The 27308-nt window shown below is 40.7% G+C and overlaps 1 protein-coding gene across 2 annotated transcripts in view; it reads left to right on the top strand.

Moving 5' to 3' along the window:
- The window catches only part of RERG (RAS like estrogen regulated growth inhibitor), a 112248-nt gene that overhangs the window by 75501 nt on the left and 9439 nt on the right, over positions 1–27308 (top strand). For both annotated transcript variants that reach the window (XM_076342060.1, XM_076342070.1), the window contains exon 3: positions 18021–18077. In XM_076342060.1, the coding sequence (XP_076198175.1) occupies positions 18021–18077 (57 nt within the window). The remainder of the gene's footprint in view (positions 1–18020; positions 18078–27308) is intronic.

Below are 27308 nucleotides of genomic sequence, written 5' to 3'. Positions count from 1 at the left end.
ACCTCAGACTTACGATAAACTGCTTTTTACTTGGATCAAATGGGTCAAGCCTGAATTCGGCTTTTATTTAGGCTGGTAACCTACCCACTCTGCAGTGCAAACACAAGTCAAACCTGGTCGGTTGGTGCTGATTGTTTTGGCCCCTTGTTTCTTTCATCTCTTACTCGGAGAAGCAGACGAGTTTTCTTAACAGTTCACTGTGGAAGAAGCACAGGCTCTCTGTTTACTCAGAGAGCCTTGGGCTGTCCCTAACCTTCCTACAGTATGCCAAAATAACCCTGCGTACTCAAGGAACCCAAATACCCTTAACATTATTGAAAGCTGAATGTATGTGATGGGAAAAATCAGGGAGGATATTCTTAAATGTAGACATTAGCTCCCTGCAGCTCTTTACCCAAGGGACAGAGACGGGCTCCTCCAGATTGTAACCCAATGCAGGAGCCTAACCTATCAACTAGAAAAAAAATGTTGGAGAAATTAGTCTTGTGAGGCTAAAGCCAGCTGTTGCAAATAGATCCCTAACACATCTTAGATCTCAGCCTAAGCCTCCAAGTTTTCTTTTGTTTAGCTGATTGTGCAAGTGAGCTATACATTTCATGTCTGTTAAGTAAGATGGGTGCAAGAGCTTGGGCACTGATTTGTTTAGGCTAAAGAACCTAATCCAAAAATCATTTGAAGCTTCCTAATGATTTCTCAGTTAAGCCTCCTTTCTCTATTTGAGTACTGCTGGTAGAATTTGCAGCTGAAAAATACACTACTTTGACTTGCAGAAAAATAGTTAGCATGATTACCTCTGAGGAAACCAAAAACCTCTAACGCTTTTGTATTTGCTCCTGATTTATGTCTGTGGCTTTTTCACCTCTACTTTGCTGTCCCATATACCATAGTATTGTTCATCCGGTTCCGTATTAATGCACAAAACTTCCAATTATTTTAAAATAGAAGCTATAGGAATAATTAAATATATTAAAATATATTAAATAGATTAAATATATAATCTATAACGAAAGTCTAAACTGGCACAGGTGCATTAGTACTTGCAAAGTTAGTAGGGGTTGTATGTCTTCTTGGAAATAATGAAAATGACAGAAATTGCAAGTTATAAACAGGGACTGAGGGCCAAAATTTTAAACATAAGTACGTCCCCAGAGCTGCAAATAAGTGCCAGGAAACTTGGTGCTTCTGGAAAATCTGATTAGGTCCCTATTTGCATCTTAAGAGCTTAAATAGACTTATGCTTATGGTAAATGAGAACTTTCAACAGAGGCTGATGTTGGATCTGGGCCTTTGAAAAAAAAATAATCTAACCTCACTGAAGTGATTGGGAAATGCCTTTTAAAGATTTCCCTATCTTTTAAGTTGGGGTCATCCAAAATTTTGACAACCATAGACCAAATGATATTATAGGAATCTGCTCAGATTGGGCTTTTGGAGACAAATATACTTTATGATCTTATAGAGCAGTGGAAATATCATTTTGCCAGGACTAGGTGGAAAAGACCCATGGGCCATCAGCTGTGCAGCCATGCACCAAGCTTATGGAGTGACTAGTTACTCATTAACCCCCTTTTTATGATGCTTGCTATTTTCCTGATCAAAGGAGGAAAAAATGCATACTTGCTGCAATTCAAGTCCTATTGGAGAGAAGCATAAGAAAGTTTATCTACTACATAATCTTTTCAAATGGAATTAAAGTGAATTTAATTTGGCTTAAATCATAGACTTGCCCTCTGCGTGGGTGGATTACAACTTACTTGCCTATATTTGAGAATCAAGACTCACACAGATACTGAAATCTAAAGACTGGTAGGAAATGTGGCCCATGCTATTTGGATGAGTAAAGGGAAAGACAGGGTATGGGAACATTAATACTAAGAACTAGTTCAAACCATAGTTAGCAGAAAAGTTATCACCTTTTTTTGGTCTTAAGATCCTTCTAGTGAAAAAGAAAAAATAAAGATAGAGTGATCAAGCAGAACGATGGGGAAACCTGTCATGAAATTTTGCCTAAATTTGAAGTATTTCAGGTTTTCTTTCAGAAAATGGGAGGGGGCATTGGAGGGGCAATAGCCTAAAATGGCAAAATTTTCATCAAAAAAGTTCCTGTCAACTCTCTACCAACAAGAGCAATGATAGTCGTAATGATACTCGTTTTTCTTTACATACTTCCTCTACTTCCCTTATATAAATTTAACTACCCTGTCCCCCTCCCCTCAGGCCTATGATTGTACTAAACCAGCGTTTTTACCATGACCCCTTTGGCACACAACCCTGCGATCTCTCTTTGGATTCATTAGTCACCTGTTGTGGCTTACAGCACATCCATCTGCCATTCGTTAGGCACTCTGGTCACGACTAGTAGGAAGCTAGCTCAAGTCTGGTGGAGCAAGACCATAATGAAGCAACAGCTGAGTCTAATCCTAGCTAGCAGTTATTGTCCATGTTTCATTAGCTGTGTGTTTATGGATGTTTGTGGGATGTTGTTTTCCTCCTCTGTTGTGCTCTTTATGTGCTTTCTTTAGTAATTAATGTAGCTTCAAGAAAGGTCTGCTGGAATAAATAGATGAGGCTTTTGGCTTAGTGAGAATGGCATGAAGAGACGGGTAAGCACTTGGAGCGATGCCTTCGACCAAAAGTGGACAATTGTAAAGTACACACTTCCAAGGGACTAACCCTGTCAACACACTCCACAGCAAGTGCCTAAACCCCCACAGCAGTAACTGGTGAGCGGCTGCAGTGCTCCCCGCTGGCACCATCTGGACAGTTGTGGAAGGCCCAGGCAAGCAGGTGAGCAATTAAAGAATAGGGAGAAAAAGTAGCCAGCCAGTTTTCGAGGAGTTCCCTGCCCAAACAGTCAGAATTTGGCCTAACAATCCTTTTCCCAGTGATTTTTGAAATTGAATCAGTATAACCAAGTTTCATGAGAGAAAGACCAGGAGTAAGTCTATCCACATAAGAGCCATTGAGACGTAGCAGTTGTACTTTAATTTACATGCAAGATGATTTTCCAGACACAGGCAAGCTTTTCAGAGCCATGAATAGCAAAGGAAACACTTGAAAAACTAGTGAAATGTTTGTGAGAACCCTCACACAGAAGACAGTGGAGAGATGAGAAGCTCTCTCTTTAGGAGACCGCTCTATGATGCAGGAATTTAGCCTAAGCCTCCGTGTTTCCAGCTATTGCAGGCACAGGGATTTCAGTCTTAACTTCTGTCTTGTAGGGGTGGGGCTGCTGCTGGTATCAATTTGAGAACATTACTTATCTCATCGCACCTAAACTACTCCCTGGGGGCATGAGCTTCAACCTACAGAAAGAAAGGCAAAGACTTCAGTGGGTTGTGCCTCAGGCTCCATTCGAGGAAGGAATAATTCAGTACAAAAGTCATCCCAGAAATATATAGCTACATTGAGCAATGGCAGGGCACTTCCCAGCTGTTGAACAATTTAACAGCCCAATTGAAAATAGCCTCCTGATGCATGTTCCTCTAGGAATAATTTCAGTGGCATGTGAGTTTTCTGCCCTTTCATTGTCAGCTTTGTTTCCAGGAATGTTTTTCATTTTTCCAGCCAACGCTTTCTGTCACAGCGGCTTATCTGACTATAGGTTGCAATGAGCCTGCTGCTTCTCTGCTTTCCCAAACACACAGTCCTGGACTTCTTATCCTCTGTATCAATGAGTGACATACATTTAAATGTTGTACTTTATCTAATTAAAATGAGAGTATAATGTATACCCCTTTTCTAACCAGACCATGCTCATTCCTTTATAGTGAATTATTCATCTCACTGCTTGTCATGCTTTTTTGGGGGCTAAACCCTGAAGAATGGGAGGGGAGGGAATTCAGAGAATGGGGAGGAATAACAAAATTCCTCCTCCAGTTCTGACCTCGGTAACAGTGAGAGAGCAGGAATTGCTGCCTTGACTGCTCATCCTCCAGGACAACAGGTAGAGCAGATAGAGTAGCTAAGCCTGCCTGGAGCAGGAACATGACAGAACAATGCTGCTGGGAGGGCAGGAGCAAGATCACTGTGGCTTTTATTGCCCCCCCCCCAGGGCTCCATCACATCTGCCCCAGGTGGATGAGCAGGAGGTGCCACAGCCCTCCCAGGTGCTCTGCTGTCTAAACAGCAAGCCCACAGGGCAGGACAATACCTGTAAGTGGAGCTTAAAGAGTGTATCTTTTTTTCTATATGAAACCAAAACAATAAAGAGGGGATCAGACTACTTTAAAAATAACCCTTGCTCCTGTAAGAAAGGTGGGCAAAGCTCTCAGCTTTGGCTGAACTCAGCTGGAGCTGAAGAGTTCATCCCACCCTGCAGCATAGTCATCTGTGAGACCACAAGACTCATCCTTATCTCCTGGAGAGGCTATGTCAGGGTGCATCAGGAAAGTTAAAAATGCCAGCTAAATTTGCCTCCTTTTTCAAAAGCAGTAAGGAACCGATGGTTATAGAATATTCTTGCTGTCTGTACACAGCTCACTGAAAATGCAGCTTCCAACAAACAATAAAATAAAATGAATACTTTCCTTAAAGGTACATCTGTGAAAGCATTGTTACAGCATCCAAGTAAAAAGTACTTTTTATATTTCTGAAACACTTCTGCTTTGTCAGCATCAGCCTATCTGCAGTGATAATCCATTTATCCCAGCAGCAGTACCATTACACCCAGGTTCCAGATGAAACTGAGGAATGTGCAGAGAAACTAAAGACCAAATTTTTCAAAAGCTGCTCGGGGGCTGAAAGAGGAAGATAGGTCACAAAAGAAACTTCTAGAAATGCCCTAGTGTAAGTGAAATCACCAGGTGTAGGGTGTGTTTTCTCTAGCAGCAAAGCCAATTTAAGCACCTTTCCCACAAGACCACCTTCTGCTCTGTTTGGCCGCTTCAGCTGTTGGAGGCACCATGCCTTTCTCAGAATCAGTGGAATGATCAGGGTTAACCAAAAAAAAAAAAACAAACCAGTCTTGGGGAAAAAGCATCTTTTGAATCAGGATGATTTCATTAATTCCACGTAGAGCTCATCCCCACAAACACGTGAATCGGCATGACTGGGTGGGTGGACTTGGAGAGCTACAGACTAGGGAGTGACAACAGGAGACTTGGTGGGGAGAGATGGATGGGAGAACACTGGGGAAGGGCATCCTTAGAGAGCAACACCATTTAAATGCATCATGCTGGCTACCTCTCTGCCCTGCCAGGCACACTACTAGCTTTGAAAATGTAATCACCCATTATTCTGGGCAAAGCCAAACAAAAAGTATGGTGAAGCAAGGAATGTAAACCACGTCTCAGACTGGCGCTCCCTAGCCACTGCATCAGCCTTCATTATGAGCAATTGGAGGTTTTCTTACTTGTCAAATTGTAGATTCCCAGGGCTGTGTTTCCTCACGGCTCCTATGATGTCATCGTGAATGGCTAAGCAAACACAGATTGCTGCAGTCGGTATACGGCACTCTGCAGGGCAGTAACAGGAAAAATAAATGTATATTGCTTTATTCAAATACTGGCAGAGAAAGTGGAATTGTTTATATTCTCTCTGCTCACTCTAAAAATATCATGGAGTGAAACCGAGGAAGTGTTCTTTAAAAAAAGCATTAAAAGAAAAACTCAGCGATGAGAGGTTTATCACACTGGCCTGAGAAAATATTAGAAGTTAGTATCATCATAATTGCAAGCTTCCTTAGTTCCTGAAAGATCTCTGAGCACCTGACACTGTTATCCACTATGGTAGCATGTACCTACCCAACCTCAGGATGGAGGAGAGGATCCTAGCAGGGAAAGATGACACAATACACTTGCAAAACTGCTGTGGGATCTTTAACGTCGCCCTAGAACAAACAGGAACTTGGTGCTTGCAGCCTCATGTAAAAGGAATGAAGAAAATCCCATCACTAAGGTCACTTTAAACTGGATAAACCACTGAATGAGATAACGACTGGAAGAGTCCTGAATATATAACTTATCTTTGCTATCTGTGTAATTTCTATGGACAAGAGAATCTCACACAGATAACACCTCAGATTTTTGGGGTATAACTCATCATTCAGCATGCATAAATGTAGCAGAGCTTCCTCTTAATACAGACTTTTAACTAAGTATAGCTAATTAGCTAGCTAAGACCAGAACACTCCCTGTAGCTATTGCACTCTGGGGAGGCAGGGCCAGGTCTCCTGACAGCTGTGATGAACGTCATAAACTAAGTTATGTTAATGCTCCAGGTTTCAGACTTGAGATAAGTCAGAGGTTTTACAGCATCCATTATCTACTACTGTGTTTTTTATTTTGTTTGAAGACGTATGATGTTTATTAGCTGAATGCCCTTAAGCATTGAAAATGAAAGCAGAAATTCAGCATTTAAATTTAGATCATGCTTTCCTCTTGCCACACACACATAATTTTAAAGTTTACTCTGAACAGTTCCCAGGATTGTGTATCCAGATTCCAAGCAGAAAGCTAATAATAACCCCTACATTATTATAGGCACCAAATGAGTGCTCATAAAACCGTAGTTGCAGCCAGAGATAGGAGATGATAGTTGTTTATCAAAACAATGAATTAGTTTAAATTCATTTAATGCTGTCACTACTACTGGAAACCAAGCACGCCACACTGTAGTACACTGGCTGGGCCACTTGGTAGTGGTTATCTTTGCCCATCCTAACATGTCATAGCTCTGATTGATAGGAAATCATTACTTCCAGTTTCTGGGATGAATTAATCTTCCTACTGACAGCGGTTGTATGGGATGAGCAGTGATGTGAGATCAGGCAGATCACCAGTTAGGCTTCAGATTTAAACAGGCTTTGGTCACTAGTGATTTATGAAAAGTTGCTCTTCACCCACACCTGCTCTTCCAGCCTGCCCTACAAAAGAAAAGAGGTGATGCTGCAGGTGATGCTGTTAGATACCATTAGGTGGCTACCAGTCCCATCTTCCTGGGCCTGTAGGTCCCTGGGACCTTCAGGGACTGAGGTTGGTTTTTTGCCTCTAGAAATGAGCATTTCTACAGCATGTTAGAAAACCTATATTCAGACTGAGCTTTCTTCTTCAGCTAATCATTTCTCCACTTTGCAACATACTTCTTTGTACCGTGAGAAAGAAGCATGTGGTCTGTAGCATTTAATTATGTTTTACTTCAGTTGTTGATCACAGCCTTTCTATCATTCACTTTTCTTGTTCTTTAGCATTGCAAACCCTACTGTGGAAATGATACCTTTGTCTCAAAGAGCTTCTCTGCTCCTGCTGCTGTGTCTCGATTCTCCATGTGTAATGGCAAAGCTGTTTGCTGTAAAAAAATTGCTGGTACAAACAAAAGTTCAAGATTCCAGGTGGTAAGCGAGTAACAAGAGCAGATGTCTTAACAACACAGAGAAAAGGAGGCAGGGTAAAGAAAAAAAGCATAGATAAAACATGAGAACAGCTGTCAGGACATTTGCCACCGCTTTCCATGAGATGCTAGAGGCAGTTGGAAGATTATACACTATGTTGCCAGTAACTAGTCACATAAGCCTGAAAACCATTGTGGTTTATGTCACTGTCTGATATATCTGTTCTCACATGCCTTTCTCCATTCATTCTTCTGGGAACTTCTCCAGGTGTCTGGTTCAGGTACTTGGCAATGAGCCCATCAGAAAGAAAACAATTCCTTATCTTCTACCTTTAAAATTCCAGGTAGTCAAGGAGCTGCAATGCAAAATCAGCTAATAGCACAATTTCAAAAGAATGGGTTCCCATAACTATTGTATTGTGCACTGTATTAAAAAGATGTAACATTTATCAATGCTTATGTCATCAGGCTTATAAAAAAGAGGATCATGAAAAATCCATGAGTCAGTCTTCAATGTATTTTGTTGCCTAATTCTTCATTTCCCTGTGACACAAGCACCTTACAGGCATGCATCTATCGATCAATGAGCCACAAATCAGTCAATAGGGCCGATACGAACTTCTAGTGTTCACCTAAGCTCTTTTGTCAAAGAAAGCTGGAAATTGCACAGGACATATGAACTTTCAAGATTTTCCCATATATCCTATTCCAGCTGGATTGTAATTGCAATGAAAAGTTTTTCCAAGTTACCTGACATTTCCATGGAGCCAAACCCAGAAAGCCAGGGTGTGCATGTAAAAGAAATGAATTATATGTCAGAAGAAGCCAGGGAACAGCTTGTTTTTCATTTGATGTGAGCTGTAGTCTCATCTGATAAAGTATACATGGACTTAAAATGAGAAAATTATTACAGTCAGGCTGAGGAGAAGAGAGTGATAGATAGTCTCTTCAGACTCTGACCACACAGAAACAGCCAGTGCTGTCTACCAAAATGAAACAGGGAGCTCTGCATCCCTTTACATCACTGGGTTTCTGTGGCAAATGAGAGAAGGTGGTACATTTTATGCCATTTCTGGTTACCATTTGTGCTGATATATACAGACTTAGTGAAACACAAGGTACACTTAGTAGCACAGCAAGGCACTTTAACAAAGGTACTTTTTGCCGTCGTGAAGGTTACAAATACAGGCAGTGATCCAGCATTAATGCCAGTGGCCTTGCTCACAATATGCTAACTGCCCTTTCATTCAGGCTGACTCACCAGGGCCTGATAAAACCCTATTTTTAAGCATTTAGAGTTACACTAAGTCTTCAGCCTAGCAGCAAAAGAGCGCGTTGCACCTTTCCAGAATGGGTTTGTCATACCAGGACATACCACATGAAACAAAACGTCTTTTGCTCCTGGCAAGAACAACATTCAGTAGGATGGTGAAACACCAGCCAGCCCCCAAAACTATCAAGCACTAACCCCAGCATAAGGCAAATTGGTTCGCTGAGCTCCTTACTAGCAGCCTCCCCTGTAGGCAGGGGTAAGGATTATGGCCAGGTTGCTGCTGGCAGCCAGGATGCTCTCGCAGAACAGCTGGGCCTTGTAGACTAGTCCCTACCACCAAGGATTCACACAGAACTGGCTTTTCACTTTGTTGGAAACATGTCTTCATCTCCTTCGGGCATGAGACCATGCTCCCTCCCCTACTCCCTGGGAAAGGGATCCATGGCTCTCCCAGGACATGCGGACCTTCTCTAATAAGGCAACTTTACTTCTCTCCCCTTTCTTCCAGTTCCTCCTATTCATCTCTCTCCCTTCCCACGCTCAGAAGGCAAGAGAGCAGGGATCAGAGCAAGAGCTGAAGGAGAGCCTTAAGAAAAAAAAAAAAACACACCAAAACCAACAACCAAACCAAAACAAAAAACCCACAACAAAACAAATGGAAAAAAAACCCAGAACAGCAACAAAAATCCCCACTCGTGCACTGCACTGGCCACTGCTTCCTTTCTGCACTCATGCATGTTCCTCACTCTGCACTGGCAGGTGATGCGGCAGCAGCTCCACACCGTCCTAGGAGCAGCTCAAGGCATCTCCAAAGCAGCCGGCCAGCCGGCTAGCCCTTCCTTTCAGGAGCGCTACTCAAGTAGCTCACATTGCCTGCGCCTTTAGCCAGGCTCAGCACCAGCAGAGTGAAATCAACTTTGAACCCTTTCAGTACATACAGATCAGCTGAAGCTGAGTAGCTGGTGGATGCTATAGCCAAGAAAGTGCATCTTTGCCATCTCCCTGTAACAGTGGCATCCGGTTAAAAAAAAAAACCAAAACACAATTTAGTCCCACACATTTCTCCAGTGCAATACAAAGTAATACTGCAGTGAATAAAAGAACAAAATGCAGATTTAAAACAAACAAACAAACCCAACCTCACTAGCCTACATTTCCTAAATTACAAGGTTCTTTGAAAACAAATGGTGAGGTGTTCAGGCATTTCCTTTGAAAGAGAAATCTAAAAAACTAGCTTCCTTTAAAAAATAAAAAGGCCTTTCTGTTGAAAGTGCATTTTCAAACAAAAATCCATTCATACAAAAATGCTTTGACAATAACCAGAAGATCATCCTGCCATCTAAAGTATTATAGAATTCCCTCCTTTAGCGCCTTTCTTTCTTTTTCCTTTTTTAAGATGACAAACTAATTTGACCAAAAGAAGAGAGTGGGATGTTTTCTAAAGTCAACACTTGGAGAAATGTAAGGAAAAAAAATACAGAAAAGCTACAGCCCCCTGAAAATTTTGTCATCTTGCCATTGTCTTAATGAAGTACCAGATTTTTAAAGAAAAAAGCTTTCCACCCCTTCTTTCTTCTGAAAATATTTTTCTTTTTTCAGTGCTTTCTCAAATAAATCCAACATTTTATTTTTCACGTTGAGATGGGGAGTGGGGTTTATGTCAGAGTTTTATACTGAACATCCTATTCTCCTTCACTTTGCCCAGTGTCTTTCAAAACAGCATGCAAATTCAAACCTCACCTGTGTCAGTCATCTAGAAAAGCAACAGTTATTTGTGTGATTTCATTTGTAAGACTTGCTCTACAGCCCAATCACATATATACTCTGTCTCAGACACACAAACATCTGGAGGTGTTACTACTAACTATGTTTTGGAAAACCATATGTGTTAGTAATAGCACACCAGAAAGTTTAGTCTTCACAAAGGGGCGACATAACAAGTTATACAATGAAGTCGAGAGGAGAAATGATAGAAGTACGGATATTACACACTGCATTCCTAAAATGATCAAAACCATTAGACACACCAGTCTGATCATTTATCTTTTATATGACAGGAGACCTATGAAATAAACAACCTTATATTGGAGCAATATATTGTGGAATGGGATAACGTAATATAAATTAAGCCTCCTGTTCGTATTCCATATGCAGCAACCGTTGTAAAAAAAAAACGCCTCCAGCACTGAAGGCAATGGGCAGAACATTACTACAAAAATCCTCCTGTTCAGTGGCGATGGGATGAATGACTATAATACTGTGTAATTTGTGAAATTCACAGTAGACTATTCCAGGTGAATATACGGAGAGGTTCTTTTATTGTGAAATTACCATGCCAGAAGCAAGACAAGAAACACTTCCTGCTATTAATGTTGGGATGTGGTTATAATCAAAAATTTTTGACAAACAACTCCTGTATTTTCTGTATTCAGTACTGAATAAGGAAAGTGGCCTTCGCTCCACTAACACGCCTGTGCCAAGATTGCTTTCTCCCCAGTCTGAGTAGTGGCAAATTTTGCCTCTAACCTGGGGGCCAGACATCTCGGTCAGTGAAGGGAGATACAGACAATTCCCTAACATCGGACTCAATTTGTGCGAAAGCTGCAAGCCTATGAAAGCGGGACCAGGCATAGCTAGATGTTGCAGAAGAGCTGGAGCATCCACAAGACCCTGTGCTTGGGCGTACCGCAGGCAGGTAGCAACCCTTAGTCTGGGCAGCCCACACATGGTCTGGTCGGTGAGCAAGAGAGCAGAAACATGCAGGGAGCAGAGCACTGGGTAAACGGTCACCCTGTGGAAATAAGTGTGAACATCGGTAGAGCAATGACCCTTGTGCAAGTCAGGAAATGGATGGCTCACCTTTCCATTTCATGAGCACCTGCAAGCATTAGTTTCATTGCACTGAAGTAAATGATTTTTATGTTCATTTTCCATGGCAGCAACAGTAAACTGATGTGCATGCTCTGATAAAAGCACAGGTGGTTTACTTCATTCCTTGCAATTAAAAAGTGCTTGCAAAATAATCTGATGTAGTGCTTCTTTCCAGTCTGCTGTTAAGATAGTTGAGATGCAATTAGTGAATACACCATGCTAGGTACTGCCAGAGTTTCAGATGAGCTCCTTGAAACAAGATACTTTTCTCCAGACCCTTTCCACTCAAAAGTTCCTAAAATCAGGTACTTCCCACAGCAGTAAAATGCAGTTACATCTGAGATAAACTGAAATTGCCACTAACAAAAGAAATACTCCCCAAAACTTTGTAGTAGAAACTGGAAAGTGACAGCCATTTAAAAAATGACACTAATTACACTGACATTTGGTCAGGCCAAAGGATGGATATCCTGATGAAGACTGCTAAAAAACACAGCTGAGTAGGACTATGGTCTCTGTCTCTTCCACAGTAGCACAGTCCTTCCAAACAACTTGTCAAAAGAAGGTCAGTTATTGACATCTAATTGAACAGCCTACTGAATTAGCATCTGAAGCAGTCTTTGGAGTCCTGCTACGTGCATATTTAGCAGGTAATTTATTTACTGTAAAGATAAATCCAATATACAGTGCTTAAGTTTTACATTTGAAAGTATGTTAGTGTTTTCGAAGTACTTGAACATGGGACGTTGGTTTAGTCCATGATCCTGCTGTGGGGATTAAGATAGAGATTTGAGACAGGTATTCCAGTCCCTTTATACCCCACCAGAACAAAAAGACATTTGAACCATTTCTGATGTTCAGCTGTGGGTCCACAGAACTGAAGCCCACATCACTACCACTGAAGAAAAAAGGCTTACATTACACTAAGCAGCATAACCTCCTGAAAGGCAAGAGCAACACATTTCATCACATAGCTGTTCAATCCTAGTCTGTATTTACTATTACGCAGTGTATATATATATACACACACTGTTATATAAATACTGCTATACAGTATATATAAGTATATTTAAAAGTATATATACTTTTGGTATTTATGTTTAATTGGTAATTATATATAAAAGTATATATACTTTTTATATTTATACCACCAGTCAGTGGAGGACCTCACTCTGCTGTTACATAAAAAAACATACAAGCATACACAGTAATTTTTCTGAACAGTTCACTGCTTAAGACAGTGATTAAAATATGCATAAAATATGCAGAGTTTGAGACAGCAAGGCAGTGTAAAACAGACCATTTTTATGCTTGGTACAGTTCTTCCTTTCCTTTCCTCCCACTAATCTCATTTTGCTCCATTAAGTTTACCTTCTAGTTTACTACAAGCACAGTAGGTCTCAACATCGGAAGTGACCACAGAGTGAACGAACCAAGAGAGGAGGGAAGGCAGAGAAATCCTTCTGTTGATGTCTCACTCACATCCCCACACCACTGAATTGCCAGAGATACCATCAAAATTGAGTCAAACGCAGGCCCACAGATGCAGAACCAGAAGTAATGACTGCATGTTTACATCCATGACGTACCATGATCAGAAAAGGACTCTGCATTACAAGTTCATACTTGCCCACACACACACCCCCCAAACGACCTGCACTTTCAGGAGCAAATTAAATTCTCGTGGTAGTGCCTTTAAAACAAGCCATTATTTCCCAAAGCTGGACGCAGAGCTGTTTAAGGAGGCAGCACATTGCATGCCAGAAACCTGTGGCACCGCCATCCTGCAGGCTGGAGCTCGCCACATGCTCCAAGGGGACTGAAACTCCAATACATGAGGGGCCTCCGAGAGGGTGAATGGGGGATGAACTCTCTAACAAAAATATACGTTTTGAAAAAAATTAAATACTTCATTTATGAAAGTGCCTTTTGATCGTTATAACCTCTGGTTTTAACCACTCTGGTGTCTCCTGCCAAGTATGGTTTACTGATGACACATCATCATGGCACCAGGAATGGACTTGTTGATAAGTTAAATAATGGGACTACTTTCAGACCATTTTTACAGCTGAAAATTCTCATGGCATAGAAGAGTCATCATACAGCTATTTCACTGCGGAGAACTGTTATTTTTCTTAGAATAACTTTGAACTCTGTAGCTTTTGGGGAAGGGGGATGTTTTTCAAATAAAAACCTTGCTTCCATTCTTCCCCCAAAAGCTCAGCTTGTATTAGCTGGAACAATAACAAATTCATGAAGATATGTATTCAGGCAGATTGTAAATTTAGCCAGAGCATTTATATGTTACTAAATCCAAACAAAGATCTAAAGCAAGACGCAAAACACCACAAAAACAAATGTTCCAAAAGATATGGACTGAGATTTTTAAAGCTGAGTAAGGGACTCAGCCACACAAGTCCCAAAGAAGTTAGTTAATCATGTGGTTGATAATCTCAGTTTATATGCCAAGTTAATTCCTGATATAACTTCATTGTCTTCAGTGGAGTTACACTGCAAATGTATTTGACAGTCATGTTTCTTCTCCAAGAATAACTTCTAAGGCAGAAGGTTTAAACATGAGCGAATGAAGGTCCTGGGCCAAGTTCTACCCTAATTTAAACCCTGTACAAAACAGCTGACTTGGAAGTGAGGGTGTAAGGAAAGGCAGAAAGAGACATGAGTCTGTTCTTCCTTTGCTGGGACATTACATCAATTCCCCTAGGTAATGGTCATGTCTCCGAAAAACACAGTGGGAATCCAAATTGCAGTTTGTTGGAGAGTCTTTCCTGCTAAGCCTGCAAGTTCTTGTATTTCACAAGCAGTAAGTGTTCAGGGAAGAGCCTTGTCAAAGTCTCAGTGGAGGACCATGAAATTCACTCCTATTAGGTACTGCATTGATCTGAATCTTGCCTGCTTCAAAATGCATTTCGTCTTCTTTGAGGATAAGCACTGGAAATGGTAATTTTAATATGAACATTGGAATTAGTCACCTAATTTAATAAGAAAATAATGCGTTTCAGACATTCTCAACCTCAATGTTATTTTGAATCAAAACCCATCATTTGGGTGGTTTTTTTTTTAGTGTGTTGGGTTATTTTTGCCTCATTATTAGTATTAGAGTTAAACATGTCTAAATAAGGCTGACAGGTCAAACAGGGTACACACACCTTTGCTGAGGTGAGAAGGAAGTAATGCCCATCTCAACTCTTTCTATGCAGCATTGCTAAGGACACAGAGAAGTTTTATTGCTTTGCCCGGAGCATTATTTATGCCAGCAGCAGAAATCTGAGTGCTACAGCTCTAAGCATAGTGAATTCCTAATGTCCTCACTTCTAATTCTTCTGCTGGCAGAAGTTATTTTACTAAAAAGCGTTGTAATCGGGCAGTAAGTGAGCTCAATGTAAACAAAATGGCTTCACAGTAATACCCCTGCTCTAGGGGGATCATTGCTCGGGCAGGTGGCACGAGCCAGCAAGCTGGTCTCCGGATTGACAGCCCAAGCAGTTGGATGCCCTTCCCAGCTCTCCTCTCATTGACTATTTTCAGTCAAATCAGAGACCAAAGTCACATACATTGTTTTAATACTCAACTGGATGTCAGGGTCCCATCTGCTAAGCACCCCTAATGAGGCAAAACTGAAGGCATTTCCCATCCAACATAGTTCGCAATAGTTATAAACAGGACAGGCACTGGATCAAGACTACCTCATATTCCCCATCTGTGAAATCCAGCTGCTAATCTTCAGCCTTGTAAAAATGTGTGGAAGTGAAAAGCTCCCTAGGATGGGCTGTGACCATTGCCATGAAGGAGAGCAGTATTATTTTGAGGGAATCGGCCAGGCCAGAAGCGAGGAGGCTGAGCAGAGCCAGCCCCACAGGAACAGCAGCTCTGCATGGCCCCGAGTGTGCGCGCCCCCAAAACTGGCACAGAGCACATGGCTCTGAAGCTGACACTTCCCCACTCACCTGGGGTTGTGCTGAGGTGGCATTTTCTTCCCTTCACCTTGCCCAAGCAAGCCTTATGCAAGTACTTTATTACTGGCAGTGCCTAGTGAGCGACTCATTGGGCTTGCTGTGCTTCCCGCTGAGACCTGCCAGCGAGGGAGACTAATTGCCATCTGGCCCTATGCATGGCAGCCGCCTCCCACCCTTCCTTTCTTTTCTTCAGCTCCCTCCTGCATATGTGATTATTTGTTATTTCTGCATACAGGCCTCCCTGCTGGAGACAAATACAACCTACTTTTTACCTCCTCACCAGAGCTTATGTCTGTGATCTCTAATTCTTCACCTCTGCAGCACTCAATGCCTGTACCATTTCATCCTGTGTACATAGCTGAACCTCTTTTCTCCCAGGCTCATCTCAGCAGCTGCGGTCCAGTTTTACCTTTCCTTCTTATCGCTTGTCACCTTCTCACCTCCTTCATTTGGGCTACCTCCAAAATCAGCTCTTCTCCCCTCTTTCCCTTCAGAGCTGCTGCCTTCTTACCTGTCTCAGACATTAGTGCTTGACAGACTTTCTTCCAGTCCCCTTCATCACTTTGACCTTCCTCTCCAGCAATTTTCATCTACAAGTACAAGGTTATCATAACTATAAGTGGACCATGTTTAAATATGAAAATAGTTGGACAGGTTCCCCCGCTCTTACACCTTTTCTCTCCATTAGCGACTCCAGGTACAGGCACAGGCTCAGGGTAAGGCACTGCAATACAGGTAGCACATCTCTGCTTCTCCTTCAGAGTACAGTTGTGAAAGAAGAAAGCATTTTTAAAATCTGTTCTTGAAAAGGAAGGTGGCAAGGAGTCTTCTGAAATCATGTCAGGAAAACTTTTACCCTGCATCACTTTCCCAGTCAAAATAGAAAAAGAACAAAAAAAGAACATGCTATTATTTCACTAGCAATTAGAGAACCAATTACTAGCAATTAGAGAAGAATCATGACCAAACTTTTGAAACATCGAGATGTTTAAACTATTCCAGCTGAGGTAAAATGTGGGGAAAAAAGTCCTGGTACAGACATCATCATGGATGGAAAATGAACTACACAGAGATCTTCTTGCAGTATAACAACATCCACATTAGGACCACGACTTGAAAAGTTACTTTGGCTAAGAATTGCCACATTCACTCTGAGGGCCAAGGAGAGCATTTCTGCAAAGGCTAAAAAAAAAATTTAAAAATAGGATTTCCTAGGGAAAACAGAAACTTAAAAAAACAACGATTTAAAATTGCTTCTTATGTAGTGATCTCATTTCCTTAGGATCAGCTTCTTATTACCCCTCCAAGTGTGAGGCATAGTTAAATCTTGTTGAAAACTAGTGTTCTGATTGTATTTAAAAAATAGGTTCCGATTAAGGAAAGCTTAATTATATTCATTCTGCAGAGTATTGCCTTGTCCTAGTCTTGGGCACAGAAATCTGCGATGTGGGGCATTCCCATGGCTTTAATTTTGAAAAGGATCAGAACTGGGTTTAGCTGTCACCTTTTACTGCTCATCTGCAACTGAAAGAACAGAACAATCCTGTAGGGCTGACAGGGAAAACTTTTCCTATAGCTGAAATCACTGCGATCATAGCTAGTGCAGTGATATCTCTAGCTCCGTTTTAGAAATGCAGAAAGGATTTTGAATAGTTGCCAGTGGTGAACGCTTTGTTTATACCACTAGAAATTCAAGGCATTGCTTAGTTTTAAATTAGAACATAATCAATGTCCTGACAAAACCTTTATAGGTTGTTTTTAAAAGGGGGTGGAGGGATAGAAAAAATTAAATATAAGAACGTAAGTAGCAAGACCTTAGGCCATAAACCAAAACTGAGAACTAGTTATGCAGTGCTCCAAAATCTAAAGCTTTATTTCTACTTCTGCAAATTCATTAATAGCATTTGTTGACCATTGGTTTAGAACATTATAGCTGATTGCTTCAAGTGACAGGTAGGCAAAACACGGAAGATAAATTGTTGCAAGGAAGGCATGCCAAAATACAGAAGGAAGCTATTTAGCCAATTATATGTTCACCTTACAAGGTTTAAAATCTGAAGGGAAAGTTTTCAAGAATTAAATTTTGAACCCCCCTAGTTTTGAAGTTTCAAAGCATCCTGGTTCAGAAACTTCTAACCCTTTTTCCACTGGCTATGGGAAATCTAAAGCATCCAAAATAGTCGTTTTTTCAAGGGTCATCTGCTCATAGCACTGTAAATGGGGTTGGTTTGGCTTTTTAATGGTAGAAACTATTGTGACAAAAAAAAGTGGAAAAAGTTAGAGACTACCATCGGAAACCTCCTGGTACTCTTTGTCCTGTGTTGTTACATGGGTAAATGATTAACACTGTAAAGAGTTTTATTTTTTCCATTTTGTTTCCCCCCTCCAAAAGTGTAAAGCGGGCCACAAACAGAGAAAAGGTCTCAACTGCTGCAATAAGCAACACTGACTTCTGCTCAGTTCAGGGGAGCTGCTACATGCTCGTTCACACAGAAAAGTTTGCTGGGAAAGCTTTAAAAACCAGATGAGTTGATGGCTTGTGCATCTCACCTGGAATCTTTTTGTTCCTCCAGCTCTCGTTGTACGCTTCCTGACCAAACGGTTCATCTGGGAATATGACCCAACGCTAGGTAGGTTGTATTTTATTCTGTACACATGGTATGCTGTATATAATAGCATGGCTGAAGTAATGGAAAGTCATAGAGTTAAAATTCCAAGCCTCAGTCAACCTTTAAATTTGCTCTAAAAAGCTTCTCTATGGTCATTTAAAGCTGGAACAAATTATTACCTAAGATGGCAGAATAGAGAAGCAGTAACACACACAAACGAAAGCAGAATTAATATGAGGCACGTTTCTGCCCACACAGAAGTCAGTGGGAATTTTGCCATTGAAAGCAATTGCGTTAGTATTTCACTCTGAATTATTTAGTGTGTGATCAGTTTTCTGCTTTTGGATAACCCAAACATCAGCTGCTAGAGAATAAGATGGCTGGGATACAGATCTCAAATTCAAGGGAAAAAAATTGTAGGTACTTACAGTCAGTCTGCCTACCCTTAAGTAAGTTTTTTGTCCTCACTTTCAAACACACATTGTGTCTCGCTTTTTGGGTGACCAGTTAGGGACATCAGTCATCAAAAGGGACATGTCTCCTCCACTGCTCCCGCTTAGCTGTCTTGGGTCTGGCACTTTTGAGAAGCTGGCACAGATACCTCAAAAAAACCTGTCAAACAGTTGCTCTGAATTAGAGGCCTCACTTGAAAATTTGGGCTGAGGTCTGAAGTATTTCCTAAGTTAGCATGTATTTGAATGCTCTGCACCAGAGAAAATCCAGGCCAACAAGCCTGAGATGAGGCATTAACATCTTAGAAGACACCTTCAATACCTCAGGACTAAGTGATTCGCACATGAAGTAAGGGGCCAGGAAATTTCCTTTTCTCCTACAATCTGTTGCCATCTCCTTCCTAACCTTTCTTTGGAGGCTCAAATACAGATCGTACAGTTAAATACCTATTTCTTTGTTAAGGTTCTTTCTCTAAGAGGTCTCACTAAAGAAAGAGAGAATGCTATAAACTTGCACAGCAGAAACAAATATGAAAGTTTAATACACTTTACTACAAAAACCAGGCAGCCCTTTCAACAAAGCAAAGTATCCAGTATCATACTAAGTATTTTCATCTAGTAAGCTGAAGAAGTGACAGGTATCAGAAATCTCATATTGGGAAAATAATTCTCAGAACAACCTGAACTCAAATACATTCCTTTGTCTGCTAATATCAGTATATTAATCAGTGAATTATATGTCACCTGCCTTGTACTACACAGTGGGATGTTCAGTATAGTGTTCTATTAGTATTATTAGTACTTCACATCTCTATCACTAATACATCATTTTAAGAACTTGACAATAAAAGTATATAAAGTGTTTTGTATCTGTATAGTCCAAGTTCATTAATTTCTTACGGGGACACTGTGTGCAAAAGTATTCTTGTTGCCTTGTTTAAGCACACAAACTAAGTTATTAGCAAGCTGCTCGGTTTATTTTTTTTTGCCCCATTATGAAGGCCCCATGCCCTTTTTGGTGTACAAGACATGACATTTGTTTCTGTTTTACAAATGAATACAACTGCGAATTAACCATGCCCCTCAGGAATCTAATCGTCTTCTATTTGCAACACGGAAACCTTTCATGCAGACAACAGTCCTATCTCAATAAAACAAAAATTAAATCTCTTCTGACTTACTAAATTCTACATTCTCATTCAGTTTAGAGGATAACAGCTTAAATTATATATTACAGTTATTGTGGAGCTAAGTGCTTTAAGTTTCTCAGAGGAAAAGGTTTGAGAAATTAAAAAAACTAATAAACTATTGTCAATAAGTTATTTCTTAATCACAGTAATATCTGGTGGAAGCTGCCCACCAGAGATTGTTTTTTAATGTATTCTTTTTTCAAACTATGGATCACAACAGGATTCAAAGGAGGCTCTGAAGTGTCAGAAAAAAAAATCTTCTGAAATTCTAACCACTATTCAGGCCTTCAGAGATCAATCAAAAAAGAGGCTGTGCCTCCAAAAGCTTTGAGAAACAGTGCTTGAAGGAATGCATTTCTCTATCATGATCATCCTGCAGTGATTTAGCGTCCAGTTACCTGTAAACATCACTGAGCTGAATTTACTGAGAAGTTTTAGCAGAATACATTCATTTCTTCTTAGCAGTCATGGACTGGCAGTTGGGTGGAAAGAGGGATACCTACATATTTATACCAACGTAAAAAGTTTAAGTTGTGTCAGTGAGACCCATTTGCCCTAAAGGGAGAATAAGCAGCTTTGTCAAGTAATTTTGAAAGGGCAGGAGTAAAACAGATTCAAACTATCTAGCTACTAAGCAACAGGAGGTTTTGCCAAAAATCACTGGGGCTGTGACAAAAATATCATATTTATAGTTTATTTCTTATATCAAGTTTTCAACCACCCATTAGCCCTCTGATGCAAAGAATCCCCAGATAATTCCTATTTTCAGGAAAGCTTTCACCAAGCTGTACAAGGCCTGATGGAAATTCAACATTATCCTAAACTAAGCATCAGGGTAAAAAAACCTTGTCCTCTTTTAATTCAAGGATGACACACACCTTATAAATATTCTTTACTACTGTAACCTGCCAGAAGAAAATGAAGGACCATATTTTTAGCAGTGTCTGGATATACTGCTGTATCTCCAGGAGCCAAATTACAAACCACAAAATAACATTTTCTGGCGAGAGGAGCATCACTGAATCTTGCAAGCTTTGGCACATGGGGCTGCTGCTGAAGTCAGGGCTTTGCAGCTCTGCCACTTTTGTCCATGATGTTCGATCTGTGCAAGCATTGGTAGGACAGCTGCAAAGTACACATCACTGTGCTTTTTATTTTACTGTTCTGAGCCAAGGAGTTAACAACTGCAGCAAAGGTCATTTTTCAGGCGAGTATTAACCATCAGCCTCGACTTCTCATCATTTCTGCTTAACTGGCAAGTCACCGTCATCATCGTGGCATGTTTTTATTTTTTCGATTTTTTTTTTTTTAAAGGTGCCTAATCACTCAGGCTAAGTGGTTACCTGGCATTATCAAGGCAAATGAGTTTCCACTTTCAATCTATATTTATAATAAATCCCACAACTATCCCACATGTGCAACAGAATCAGAAGGTCCAATGAAAGAGCTCTATGTAGAAATAGGCTGGAACTGCACATTTAAAAAAATACATGCAGTTGTTTTCTAAAATATTAAATATATGAATTCAGCATTAAACTTAGTCTTCTTTAGCTTGTTAAATATGAACTGAGAAAGGGGACTGGGTTACCACATGGATTTCACCAAAATTCATTAATGTTTATACATTTTTAAATAGAACACAACTCGCAAATTAATAAGCGAATTCAGTGTGGTGTTAGAAGGCCTAAAAACACTTGGCCTGGTTAGGGCACCACTTAAGCCACAGCCTAAAAGCGCTTCACAAACGTAACCAACACATCCACAGTGGATTTAATACAGAACTGGAAATTTGTGCTATATTTCAGTTTGGCTCTACTAAGAGATTCATAGAAGAAGCACAAAAACAAGCATTCCTATGTACCATTTCATCAGCGCTTGCCAGGAATGGGGTGGCAGCAGGCTGACAATTTGCCTGCCACCGAAGCGGCTTGGCTCGGGGAGGGTTTGCAGCCTGCAAGCAGCCACCCTCACAGCAGCGCCGCTGCAGGTGGTCCTCTCAGGGCTTGACCACCTCACCACTGCCACAAAACCAGAAGTCTATAAACACGTAACACCTGCCAGCCAGCATTGTCTCAGAGATGGACATACTCTATGCGGATGAGTTTCAAAGTGGAGGTGCAAAGACCTTTATTTGGCCACCTACCCTCTGCAAGTGAACTCTTGGCCTGAATGCAGGAATCCCGTGGACCTCAGTGACCCAGGACGTCACATCACGATTTTCAAGGCTGCTGTGAATAGCTGCTCTCCTCAGTGCTAGTAAATAGGAATAACAGTCTGGATCTCGGAAATTTTCCCCACGAGCTAGTGGCAGTGCCCAGAATTTAGGGTGACTTCACCTGACCTCAAAGATGGAGAGATATTGTGGTTTGCCATCAAACAAGTAATATTTAATTGATTTTGAAATTGGAGATTCTGAATCAGACTAAGTCATCAAGGGAACTGGTAAATTTATTTTTTCCTGGGGGGCAAAAAAGGCAGAGGAAGCCCAAAGAGTCATCACAGCAGTAGACAGACAGCACTGATGGCCTGCAGAATACTTCATGGGCAACAGCAAATTACCTGCCTCCATAAGCCATGACATGCAGGGAGAATCTCCTGGATCAAATGATGAAAGAAGAAAATTCATCATAGCTATGGTTAAGTGGGTGCTTTTTAAAATAAGTTTTGCAGTATTTCTCTGAGAACACATTCTTTGTTCTACCATAATCGGGACAATTTGCTTAACTAGAAACAGAGCTGGGATATCCAAGATTTCAAAAAAAAAAAAAGAAAAGAGGGGATTATGAACTGGGTTGTGTCATTTGTTCTGAATTAGCATTTTTATGTACAGTTGGGAGAATCAGGTGCTTTCTGAGGTGCAGGGACTTAAACGATCCATTTTTGCCATATAGGGGAAAAAACCAAACAAATAAAGCCCCAAGGAAGTGCAGGAGATAGGTTCCTCAGTTCTTTTCTTGATTCTGTCACTGATTTGTTGCCCGCAGTCTCTTTGCCTCTGCTTCTCACTTATAAAATCCTTCATCTCATAGAAGGGTTGTAAATCCTTTAAGTAACTAGTACTCATAGACTTAAGACTCACATATCAAAGGTACTTTAAACAAAAATGTACTTATAAAATAACAGCAACCAAGGAGTTAATATTTTTGTTGACCTTTCTAAAAGTCACTTGGCTTTCTCGCACTATCCCTAGATGTCTTTCTCTAGCTGTTCACATATTTCATACAACTTTGCTAATCCTCTGAAAGGAAAACTGTCTCTGAGCAGATAATCAGCAGAACAGTGCATGACAGACTGGCCCATCTATGAAGGCAAAGAGAGACAGAAAGCATGGGAGTTTATTTAATTTGAATGGGATAGAGAAAAGACTATTCATTACTTTGGAGGAGCAGAGTTAACCGTAAAGAAACATGAGTCTTAAGAAAAGTTATAATTTTGCTAGGACTACTAGATTAATAGTGACATTTTTAAAGATTATTTCTTCCAACTATGTCACAATTTCTTTAAGTCACTCGGTTTTTGTTCACTTTTTCAACTGGGAGGGGAAAAAACTGAGTTGGTGTTTCTATAAAGTCCTATCTAATGCAACATACAGACAGCCCATAAGTCACCATCAAACATAGGTAGAATGTGTAGGTATCAGTAAAGCAGCAAAGATAGGAGATAAGGTGGTACAAATTGCTGTCCCACTAGCTTGATTATAAAAGGCCCATGATAGCACCATTCTTCTCCAGCATAACATGAAACAGCCAAAGGACTGCAGAAAGATACACTAGGTAAACAAGTGCTTGAGGGAGGCAGACACCTCTGTTAGCGCCCTGAATTATCTCACAGCAGAGAACTTCATCTCCTGTAGACCAGCTCAAGACAAATTTCACCGCTGTGGCAAGAACAGCAGAAATCATTTTGTGAAGATATTGTTTACATTGGCAAGAATGCTTTTCCCATTGGAAAGCTTGTTGCAAGGAAGATTATTTTTACATTAGAAAGGTAGTTTTGCCTATGTAACCACATCTGTAGCTGAGGGTTCTGTTAGCAAAATGGTGTCATTCAGGGACCACAAGGGAAGTTTGCAGATACCATACATAATGTAATTAACATTAGAACCCTAGCAAATACTGCTAGCCTGAGTTTCTTTTCTGTACCTGATAGGTACAGATGTGTACAAACAACAGAGCAGAGTGCAAATACGTCCAAACTAGCTTCCATCAAAATGGTTGATAACCAGAAACAGCTTAGCAATGGGAGCCAAGACCTCACTAAGAATAATTTTCTGTAGCAAGAGAAGATGCAAGAACTATCTTTCTGGGCTAATTTTGTGCCAATGTAGCCATGAAAAAGAGCTCAGGTCCAAATACAGTTCTCAAGGACTGTCTTTGCTCTCTGGTTTATTCAGCTAACACATTGTCTGGACAGCTGGAATACTGTCTGAATACAAACTCTTTGTCCCCAGGATTGCTTTCACTGCTGCAGATCACAAGCTGAAGAAACACATGTCTTTGTATATTGTAGATTTCTAGTTTTCTTGACTTGTGGCTCACTCAGCAAGTTTGTCTTAACACTCCTGAAGGTTTACTGCCTCCCCTACCATAAAAATACTAACTCCCAGCAGCACAGCTGAGAGAGAAACTGCCCAGACAGCAAACAGAACTTTTAACAAAGGGGCCCATACTAAAATAAGTGTTAATAAATCATTAACTGATGGTCCCTTCAGTCCTAGGGTGTGAAGGTTGACAGACCAGCAGCCCCAGGAGGAAGGCAGCCTGGGGAAGCCTCCCCTCCCAGCCCTCTCTTCCTCCTGCTGCACAACAGTATACTGCAGTCTACACAGTGCTATAGACCAGATCATCAACATGCTCATGATTAAAAATAACCATTTTCCATAGCAAGCAAAAGAGGAGAGAGTTCTGCCATCATCTTGCAGAACTTTGCCTTCTGCATATTTCATCTGAACACCCCTGTTGACAACTACAGCTTATCCAAGCACGAGCTAGAAATAACATATGTGGTCCAGTACGGGCTTTCAGCCAAAGTGAGATGTAATGGTAACCAACCATTTGGGGCTAGGAGGAATAGCTGCCAACCTGTATTTCAGGGAGTACCATGACAAATGTGTAGATGCTTAATAAATTGCTGGAAAACAGCCTTATTTTCAAGCCAGACTCTAGTTACTAGCATCCTCAATTTCTATTAACAAAATTACTCATTCCTTCTGCCTCAGTGCTTCACAGATTGAGTCCTCAATAGTCAAGATTGTGCCTTACTAGGTATCTTCCTGGGCTTTTATTTTTCCCCCACTTCAAAACAGTAGAAACATTACTTAACTTGATATACATTTAATACGTTATATCATTTTTTTACTATACTCCTCAGCTGTAGAAATTTATACTCAATGTATTATGGCAATGAGCCATGAAAGTATTCCTGATTTCTCCGAGGTGTTTGTAAGGAAATGGACTGGTATGGCCTAGAGCACTTTAAACCCCTGACACTGGCTTCTAAAATGCTCGACAAAGACTTGAAATGATGAGATTGTAATTGAGAGCAGCAGAGGAAGATGCTTAAAATAACATGGGAAGCAGCTATCTGAAAATGTGCTTTGTTTGAAGATATTCCTGATGCCAATAATAAAAATATTGCCTTTTTACAGTAGCTCAACAGACAGCAAAAATCAGGAATGGCAGTGGCTGCTCTTGCTGTAGCTACAGCTGCAAAATATTTTGCCTCTACTTTTCTTGCTCATCATATTCTGAAATGTTCTCCAGATGAGCAGAAGCTTCCAGTGCTTGCTTTTGCACCTTCAGGAGAGCAGGCTTTTGTTTTGCTTGTTTTAGGTGTGAGAAAAAGTCTCACTGGTTAGTTTTCATTCATATTGGCAGAAATAAGGTGAAACTCACAGCTTCACTAACAAAGACTTCTTGCCACAATCAAACAGAAAAGTGTAGCAAAATATGGTTTATTTAGACTTAAACTTGTCATGGGCATAATTCCCACCAGGAACTAATGCCTCTGCTTAGTGTTGGTGGGAAAGTTAAGTGTTGGTGGGAAAGTTAAATCAGAAAATTAAAAAAAAACAGAGCCTTGAAGCTTACTCCCTACTAGTTAGCACTGCTCTGGCTTTGTTGGGTTTGTTTTAGCATGCCTTAATGAATGCAGTTCCCAAGTATCTGTACACGTTTTCTCTGCCTATCTCAGCAAAAGCTGGATAAGGACAGAACCTATAGGAAAGGAAATGTAACACCACTCCCCTTCTCCTCAAAGGAAAGCCAGTCTTCGCACGCAGGAGAAAAATCATATGCAGCAGAAGCCAACAAGTAGACATACTTCCCCTTAAGTTTGAGCTGTCTTCAAGAAAACTGTATTCTAGGATTTCTGTTTGGAGGCCAAAATACGTTATTTATTGAAAACATCAACACAAAAAAAATGTTTTTCTGTAGACTAGTTTTATATCTCCCACCTGTTCTACCTGAAGAGCAAATTTTGGGGATGCAACAAATCCTTTCATACCAAGATGAGAACTTTATAGTCTAGTGGGGCTATGCATGCAATAGCCATTTATTTTCCTTCCCACTTTTTTATAGAGGAAAATATGATAAAAACCAAGCTGCTTACTGAGCAGCAGACTTAATGAAGCCTCATTTCTTCTGAATTTGTTCTCCATAGTTCATATTGCAGTAGCTTTTTTTTCTTTGCATGTGCCCCTGTGCTCCACAGAGCATCCTTTGTCCCCCATGAGTCCCCACACCACCTGAAGCTTCTTCTAAGGTCACCTACTAATAGTCTTTGCCCATCTGCATGGGCCAGGGACAGCCCCGCAGCCTGACTTGTGCAGAGGCACGTGCCTGCTGACTGCCCAGAGCAGAGACTGGGCCTTCCTCCCTGTGCCTCTGCAGGGGCATTAAAAGGGTCTCTACCCTCCACCCAACCCTGATTTTAGCAAAACTTTCAGGATGTAAATATTTGAGAGCTTTGCCTTGGACTGAAAACAGCAACTAAAAGCATCTCGGCAAGCTAGGGCACACTTGCTGCCTGCAGTGCCTCCCCCATCACTTTTTTGTGCTCAGCTTTAATCTGACTAGTTTGGGAATACCTGCTGTACTGCAGTCACAACTCTGATTACAGCAAATGCAGCCTTGTAGAAGGCAGCCAAAAAAAACCCAAAAATGAAGTTAGAAAAGAAACTCCTTTGCACATCACCATATCAATTCCAACAGCAGCATTCACAACAGCAGACTGCATGTGAGTCAGGCTAGAGTCCTTAGAGTTGAATTTAATATCACTGCAAACAAATACCTTCTTTCATACACATTTTGGTTTAGTGGCTTGACATGAATGTTCATGTTGTATGATAGTCGTACATATAAAGCACATCACAGGTACCGTACAGCCTCCTAGAACTTTTCCTTCTGTATTTCCTGACTCTTGGGGTTACATGTGTGGAAACACTTACAACATTGAAAAGTCCAAGTCCAATTATCAGAGCTGTCAGTTTCCTTTCTTTTTTTAATACTTTTTGTTCTTTTACACATGATATTAATGATAGCAATAACAATGCATGGCATATCATTTGATGGTATTATTGATAAACAATAAATAACCCAACTATGCTTATT

The sequence above is a fragment of the Aptenodytes patagonicus genome, chromosome 1 (genome assembly GCF_965638725.1).
Source record: "Aptenodytes patagonicus chromosome 1, bAptPat1.pri.cur, whole genome shotgun sequence".
In the NCBI taxonomy this organism is placed as follows: Eukaryota; Metazoa; Chordata; class Aves; order Sphenisciformes; family Spheniscidae; genus Aptenodytes; species Aptenodytes patagonicus.
Note: the sequence above shows the minus strand (reverse complement) of the source record. Positions and strands in the feature narration are given on the sequence as shown.